General features: G+C 42.5%; 1 protein-coding gene across 1 annotated transcript; it reads right to left on the bottom strand.

The window, feature by feature from the left end:
* Positions 1 to 966: 966 nt before the first annotated feature.
* On the bottom strand, positions 967 to 3,921 carry FUT4 (fucosyltransferase 4). The gene has a single exon (XM_039349090.1). The coding sequence runs from the start codon at positions 3,882 to 3,884 to the stop codon at positions 2,508 to 2,510; it is 1,377 nt and encodes a 458-aa protein (XP_039205024.1). The 5' UTR covers positions 3,885 to 3,921; the 3' UTR covers positions 967 to 2,507.
* Positions 3,922 to 8,806: the final 4,885 nt, after the last annotated feature.

Below are 8,806 nucleotides of genomic sequence, written 5' to 3' on the forward strand. Positions count from 1 at the left end.
GGACATGGCAGCCAGGCAGCGTAGACAAGACTCCGCCCTCACACCCCATCATGCACAGTTGATGCTGCGGGGTGCGGGCAGAGGGCATGGCCATGGCGCTGCTGGGCTGCCTGGGCAATCTGCAGCGAGTGGAAGTGGGGCCAGTTTTTGGGCACTCGGTCTCTAAAAGGTTCGCCATCACTGTCCTATATAATTCATGTCTACAGGGGACCTACCAGTAGCTGAAAAACCAAAGATGAGGATATTTTGAGTCTGTTGCAACTTAAAATGCGCAGACAAAAAAAAAAGTCTTTGAGCCTGCTGCAATTAAAACTGTGAAAACAGACTGACTGACTGCATTTGCTAAGCACATTAAATTCAATATCAATTTATGTGCAGCTAATACAAATAGTCCTTGAATTACAACCACTGTTTAGTGACCATTTGAAGAAACAATGGCATTGAAAAAAGTGACTTATGACTGAGTTTCACAATTAAAACCATTGCAGTTTCCCTCCCATAGTCATCCGAGGAAAAATTGGGTACTTGGCAAGTAGAATGTATTTACAATGGCTGCAAGTGCCCTGGGGTTATTTGATTGTCATTTGCAACCTTCCCAGCTGGTTTCCAACAAGCAGAGTCAGTGGGGCAAGCTAGATTACGGCATTAACAACTGCAGTGATTTCCTAAACAACCACGGCAAAAAAACGGTCATAAAATCAGCCATGACTCACTTAACAGCCATCTTGTTTAGCAATAGAAATTCTAGTTTCACTTGTGGTCGCAAGTCAAAGACTACCTGTACAGTCCAAGTTTTGACATTTCTAAACAAAAAAAAAATTCAGTAGATTCTGACTGGGAAAAATTAATTGGGTAAAAGTCTCAATTTGCCTGTTTAGCCCGTGGGCAAAAATCTACTAATACTGTTTTTCTAACTTTCATTGAAAAGATAATACAGTAGTTTAAAATTTCAGTGTTAAGAGTGAATGTTTCTTATAGTGCTTTATTTCTTAGCATATTCTGTTCCAGGTCAGAACATCCTATGCCTAAATTTTTTTTGCGAAAAATAATAATAATTTGCTCTTTGGAAACTTTCCCCTCTAAATTAGCTGGTTTTAAGACACCTGGAAAAATTATCTATAATACACATGCCAAAGACTGAAGGATTAATTGTTTTAAAACGTGCACTGATCAAATAGCAAAGCAACATTTTTTTCTTAAATACTTTCCCAATGCATTTTTAATCAATTAAGAAGTAGTTTTGCAAAGCAGCTAACCAATAAGCTACTTCTTCTAGCTTTATAACTTGTATTCTATCATCCTGAATGGAAACTGTGTAAACTGCATCAATGGTCAGAGTTAGGAAGCTATTTTGCTAATGCTAATGCTATCAATTTTCATAAAGCACAGTTGTAATTAGCATTAATAATCTGAAAATGCTAACATGGGGTCCAAATAATGCAATTATTTTACTTGCAATAAAACAATTTGGTGAAGATATTTCATCTTGACATTCTGTATCTTGCCAAAGGGGTCTGTTTTTCTGGCTCACCCTGGCAATAAAAGGTTTTAAAATATGCGTAAAACAAATGGAGTCATAATTTCAAATTGTCTGACAATGAAAGGCATAACAGCAGCAAAACTTGTGGTGAGTCATTGCAGATCAACCTCTTCGGATATGCATATAGGGGTAAGAAAGTCTAATTTTTTAAAAAATATTCTCCACTTTTAAAAAATTCTACTTCTATAAAAAACAGGCACATGAAAGTGAAAGTTGAGCTCAAGTACACATATTAATTAGAATCCTGGATGCAGGACAAGGAATGTCAAGAAGAAAAGGGAATGTCAAACTATTTACAGTTTCTTATGTCCTATTTCCTGAGACAAACCTTTTTGTATGGAAAATAGAGAGAATTATCAACTACACACCTTTTATGCACTTGAAATGACTTACAGGTGGAAGATTTGACCCATTGCTTATTACACTGCAAACTTGTGATCTAGATTCATTCTGCCCTTGTTAACTGAGGCAATCTAGTTTAGAAGAAAAGATCTACTTTTTCTTGATAGATGAAGACAAACATGTAACAAAACAAGTTGCATTGCTTGCAATGGCTTCAAGGAAGCTACAAAAGCACATCCTGACAAATAGTGCTTTTAATATTAGAGGGGATGTATAGAATGGATATGATCGCTATACTTTTATATGTATTTTGCTAAAACCTAAAGTTGCAAATAAAAGTTTAAATACAAATGTGGGGCAGCCTACACATTTTTGTGCTTCAGTTTGGTTAAGAACTGTATCGACCACAGAAGCCAAAAGACAGAAACAAAACAAAAAAAAAGTACACAGACACACAAACACAATGGTGACTCTCCAAATAATTATTAAACCAAGCAATCTTAACTTATCAATTGGTTCTCCAAGAAAAAAAACTGAAGTATCCCTGATATATTTTCTTGTGCCTTGGTTGGGTAAATGCGTCAACCCAACCATCCTGCATGGAAACTCAGTCAATCCGAAGAAGTCAACTTTCAAACCACTTGGCGAGGTTCTGGATGGTCTTGGGCTCTTTCCCAGCCTTTCTGACTACATTACAAATCTTGCAACAGTGTTCCGCCCAAAAGGACGTCATCCGCGTTTCATACTGTTTCCTCCAGGCAAAATGCTTTCTGTACATGTTCTTGTTTTTATCTAGGAATTTCAGGTAAACCGCCAGCTCCATGGGGTCAGAGAAGTCATTGACATGAATGAAAGCGTCGGAGGGGATAAACTGTTCGTAGTTGGCCCTCGGGGGACCCAAGACGATGGGGACAGCCCAAGATTCAAAGGCGTTCCTCCAGACTTTCTCCGTGATGTAGTCCTTATGCTGGGAATTTTCAAAGGCCAAATAAAACTTGTATTCTGAGACGGTCTTGACCACATTGTTATCTTTGAGCGCCAGTTTGTGAGACCCAAAAACATCAATGGGGAGGTACTTTTTCAGCTGGTGGTAATAACGGACCCGGGCGTGACCTTCATTCCAGTTACTGACCACCCAGGCCACCAGCTTGGTCTTCTTGGGCAAGGTGAACTGGACAAGGGGCTCCGGACGAAGCCTGAGGTACCCATAGGGCACAAAGACATCCGAGTCCGCCCGGTAAGACAGAGTCCAGTTGAAAAGGCCGGCCATGTTTTGCAGGCCAGTGGTGTGGGTGGGCGACTCCAAGTTCATCCAGACCCATCGCTGGCCCGGCGGCCTCTGACGGGGCATCTGGCCGATGCCGTGCCCCTGCACCTCCCGGTGATGGAAGACGACGGCGTGCGCCTCGGACTGGAGGCTGCGGTTGGTGGAGACGCGGCAGGCGCTGATGTTGAATTCCCGCCAGCAGTCCCCGGAGACTCTGCCGCGCCCGAAAGGCGCCCACCACACCAGCACCGTCACCGTCACCGGCTCGGGGTCTTTTTCCTCCAGCAAGGGGCCTTCAGGCGCCGCCACGTCCATCACGCTGCTGGCCGTGTACCAGCCGAGCAGGGTACAGCAGGTCAAGCAGGCCGCCAGGACGTGCCACTGCCGCCCGCCCGGAGCCATCCACCAGCCCCGATGAGCGCGGGGGTCGCCAGGAGCCGGCTCCGGGGCTTCCATGGAGAGGCGGCGCCTGCGCCACGGAGGCAGCTGATTTTCGGCCAAAAAGCCCAGGCGACTCCGCTCTCCGGCGCCGGGGACATAGGGGTAAACCCTCGCGGCTGCCTCAGTCCCCGTCCAACGGGATGAACGCGGCGCCGAGAATGCATGCTGGTGATGGGTGTGCTGGTGCTGCGGTTGGCAACGTCTCCGCCCGGCGACCTGCCCCTCAGGCGACGGTGGCGGCGCCCCCGGGAGGTGCCGCTCGAGCTGTTCAAACGAGCCGTCCCGCCCCGCCATCCTGCCGGCCCCCTCGCCGGAGCCGCCCGGGCTGGCCTAGCGACAGCCCTGCCCTCGACGCTCAACCCACCTTCCTCCGCGGATCCTGTCTGGGGAGAGCCGCCGGACCTTCCCCCATTGGTCCTCCGCCTGCTTCCACCACTCCCGGACCCCCACCCCGGTCCTAGGGCTCCGCGGTAGAGATTCTTCCGGCGGAGCCTCCTTTCCCCCATCAGTGGAGAAAGGGCTGCGCGGCAGGGGAAGAGGCGTCCCGGCGCCCTCGGCTGCATCGAGGCCAATGCCGCCTTCTCATCTAAGAAAGGCCCCCGCGGGGATGTGGGGCGCAGGCCAGCGGTAAACCCCAGGTTCCTTGCGCCTGTTCCGCTGGGCGAAGCGACTCAAGAGCGGAGCAGAAGAAAGGCGTTTGGAGAGAGGAGGGAAGTCAGTCCCTACAGGTAGTCCTCGATTTACAACAGTTCGTTTCGTGGCCGTTACAAGGGTACTGAAAAGAAGTGACTTGTGGCCGTTTTTCACACTTAACAACGCTTGCAGCATCCCCACGGTCACGTGAACAAAGTTTGGACGGTTGGCAACTGACTCGTGAGGGTTGCAGTGTCCCCCGGGGTTATGTGATCCCTTTTTTTGCAAAACTCTGACAAGCAAAGCCAATGGGGAAGCCTGATTCGCTTAACAACCCATGTTACTAACTTAACTGCTGCAGTTATTCGTTTAGTAACTATGGCAAGGACAGTCGTAAAATGGGGCAAAATTCACTTAACAAGTGTCTCGCTTAGCAAAACAAATTTTGGGCTCAGTTGTGGTCTTAGGTTGAGGACTACCTATACCAAGGTATCATCTGGTCCTGCCTCTTGTTCCACGCTAAAGAATTCCAGTGATATGGCTATAGAGCCAGGATCTGGAAACCTCCAGAGAAAGGAAAGATGCCATTTCAAACAATTTCTATAATTGTTGACAATTGGAGCAATCTGGAATTCCCTCTTAATATCTAGCCTGAATCTCCTTCCTTGCGCCTTCAACTTTTGGTTCTGGACGTATCTCTACATTTTAATTAATGTTCAAACTTAACATTTATTTTCAGTTTGGACTTTGCCAGCATCAAAATGATGTAGCCTCATGTCAGATCATCTTATAACTTCCACATATCCTATAGATTGACAGAAGTCACTCAGGACATAAGTCTTATTAACATATATAAAACAAATACAGTCCTTCCAAATCCTGTAGAACAGTGGTTCTCAACCTTTCTAATGCTGTGACCCCATAATACAGTTCCCCATGTTGTGGTGACCCCCAAGTGGGTGTGGCCACCAATAAGAGGGAGTAGGACAGCTAGGGAAAAAATGGTGGACTGCGTGGTTTGGCGACCCCCGTGAAATGGTCGTTCGACCCCAAATGGGGTCCCGACCCATAGGTTGAGAACCACTGCTGTAGAACGATGGTGCACCATGCTGATTTTTCCATACAGGAATTGCCCAGGATTCAGTCTGAAGGAGGAACAAAACACCAAGGCAAAGAACTGTGTTTTTTGTTGGGTGCTTGCTTTAGAACAAAGTGGGACCCTGAACAAAGGAAAAGCAAATATTTTTTATAGAAATTGAAGGCTACAAGACAGGGAATCCTAGGTATCCCAGTTCGGGAAAATTACACAGGTCCATGTCATTGTACCTCGGGATAGATCTATTACTAAGCAAAATGGACCTTTTAGAACAGTGGTTCTCAACCTTTCTAATGCCGTGACCCCATAATACAGTTCCCCATGTTGTGGTGACCCCCAAGTGGGTGTGGCCACCAATAAGAGGGAGTAGGACAGCTGGGGAAAAGGGAAAAAAATGGCGGACAGCGTGGTTTGGCGACCCCCATGAAATGGTCGTTCAACCCCAAATGGGGTCCCGACCCACAGGTTGAGAACCACTGTTTTAGAAGAACAGCAGAGCTGAAGAACGTCTTTGTGAAGGACATGAAATGTTGAGGTCATCAACTAATAAAAGATGGAAGGTTGGGTTTTCTGCGTTGCATTACTGCTCTTGGGCTGTTTTTTGCTTTGATGGGACTATTTTTTGCTTTGATGGGACTGTGGGGGCTCTTTCTGGGACAGGTAGGGCCAAATTGGGTTTGATGGGATTAGGCAAAGAGATAAGCTGACCAGAGAATAAACTGGTCATATCCAAAAGATGGGAGGAAAAAGGATACAACTTCCATTTCCTTCGTTAGACTTGTTTTCTCCACTAGAGAATTAATATGATACCTCTTTGAGTAGAGCTACAGACTGTATGCCATTTTAATTGATAAATGATCCAAACATTTCCTGCTTTGTATAATTAACAGTTTAGGTGTCAAAAATAAAAAAAGTTTTTCTTACATTCTTATATCCTTCAAATATAATGTAATAATCTGAATTTCTGGGAAACTTTAATTCTTTAGTTGTGTCATTCTATTCATAAATTTCCCTCCTCCCACAAAATCTTCCAAAATGATTCTTGCATAGAAGCTGAAAAAAAAGTCCCCTAGATTTCCACAATGTTTGCCATCCAGATGTTTTCTCAGATCAGTCTCCCATTTTTTTTTTCAAACTGGGGAGGAGACTTTCTGTATCTGTTTCTAGTAATCACCTACATTTTACAGATCCTGTTTTTAGTTTAAGAAGGGTAGTTTTGCATGAATTTATCAAAATTCATTAATGTGCAATTTGTAAGCTTTTACCCTTTCAGTACACTGAATTCATCAGAATCTTTCTAAATCATAATTGGTGCTCTATATCCTTTTTGTTGTAAGGAAGGATCTTTGTAAAACCTTTTATTCTGTATATTACTTTCCACATTTTCACTTTCTCAGCTCTATATTGATCAGGACACAAAAGATATATCATTAAGGGAGTTAAAAGGGCTGCATCCTATATAAATGCTGCGTATGTCTTCCGTATAAGGATCAATTATTTATTTTTCTATACTTTGGATAGGTCTAAAGGTATGGTGGCTGGCTTGAGCCTTCTCCCTAGTAGTGTATGGTCACTTAATGACTGCAACGGTAACAGCCAGGATTGTGGTTGTTGAGCAAAGTAGGCATGTGATGTTTTGCTTAAAAACTACTTCATTCAACAACCAAGATTCTGGGCCCAATTGTGAACATAAGTGGATGGCTGTAATTTAGTAAGCATCATTTTAACTGCAGCATTCAGGCTGGGATCTTAGAACAGCTTTTATTCCAGTGTTGCATTTTCTTGTTAATCTTTCTCCACATTGGAGTATAGCACAGAGTAGAGTAGAGTAGAGTAGAGTAGAGTAGAGTAGAGTAGAGTAGAATAGAATAGAATAGAATAGAATAACAGTTGGAGGGGATCTTGGAGATTTTCTAGTCCACCCCCCCTGATCAGGCAGTAAAACCTATATATTTCAGACAAATGGCTGTCCAGTCTCTTTGTAAAAACTTCCAGTGTTGGAGCATTCACAGCTTCTGGAGGCAAAGTCATTCCACTGATTGTTCTGTCAGGAAATTTCTCCTTAGTTCTAGGTTGCTTCTTTTCTTGATTAGTTTCCATCCGTTGCTTCTTGTCCTGCCTTCAGAGAATAGCTTTGGAGAATAGCTCAACTTGACTTACTACTTGACTCCCTACTTCACAGGAACACTCAAGCTATGAAGGGTAGGGTTTGCGCGTAAGCTATTATCACAAGTGCCTGACTTTATCTGGGTGTGGATGAAAAATATATCAGCTTTTGGTTATTTTTTTCTATTAGTATCAAAAGTAAATATAACAATTCATAAAGCATTCCAGAGAAAAGGGTGCAGATTGGATTACCTCTTTTGTCTTTCTGTTAGCTGTTTCAAGTGCTGTTACTAATATGTATATTATGTGCAAGCTGAGGTGTTTTGCGGCTTCCTTCTGCAGGTTACTGGCAGAGAGCTCAGTGATTCATTGTAAGTATTTCCAATAAAGTACACTTCATTGTTTCTGCATCCTAATCTTTTTAGAATAGAAAACGTAGAATAACAGAGTTGGAAGAGATCTTAGAGGTCTTCAAGTCCAGCCCACCACTCGAGCAGGAGATTGTAATTTAGTTTTTTTTTTTTTTATTTTAGCAAAGGACTTTTTAGGTGAGCATGTTTTTCTCACAATAGCCATTAAATATTTTTAAGGATTTTCTTAAATAAAGGGCTTATGTTTCAAAGGTATTTCTAAGTTATTAGATAATTTTTCTGTAGTTTGAACAGGTAAAAAGGCACAGATTTTTTTTACTTAAATGTGAAACCTGATACTTCTGCAAAATCTTGCAACTTCTTTTTATTTTAAAGAGAATGTACTGCATTTGAAAGAGTTAATATCGTATCTCCTCTAAATATTTTTCCTTATTAATTACCCATATAACTATTATTATTATTATAGATTTCTGTTACTAAATTAAATAGAAAAAGGGGTGATGGGCTTCCTTGCTTAGTGCCTCTCAATAGAGTTTAACCTGGCTCATAATTATTAATACATATCTGTGCCATCATAGGCTTATAAATCTGGTCTGTAATCTTTTTTCCTCAAATTTAATTTTTTGTAAAGTTCTTTTTATAAACAGTTATAATATAGAGAAGTTTTCAGTTTATCTAAGGAACGTACTGATGAGGAATAAAAATGTATTTATAACAGCATAAAATCTTATATAATGACTTTCTAATAGGATTGTATACATATAAGAACTTGTATAAATTCTCTTGGGAACAAATCCAGACTGGTTTGGATGCTTATGATTATTTTAATTTAAGATGATTAGCTAATAATCATCTTAAATTACATTTAGTACATTTATAAGCAGTGCTAAATAGTATAATGTCACTCTATGGCAGTTTTTTTTTTAACCTTGGGAACTTTAAGAGGTATGGATTTCAACGCCCAGAATTCCCCAGCCAGCCATGGTAGGCTGGAGAATTCTGGGAATTGA

This window comes from Crotalus tigris, unplaced genomic scaffold, assembly GCF_016545835.1.
Source record: "Crotalus tigris isolate CLP2741 ecotype Arizona unplaced genomic scaffold, ASM1654583v1 scf7180000018224.911827, whole genome shotgun sequence".
Taxonomy (NCBI): Eukaryota; Metazoa; Chordata; class Lepidosauria; order Squamata; family Viperidae; genus Crotalus; species Crotalus tigris.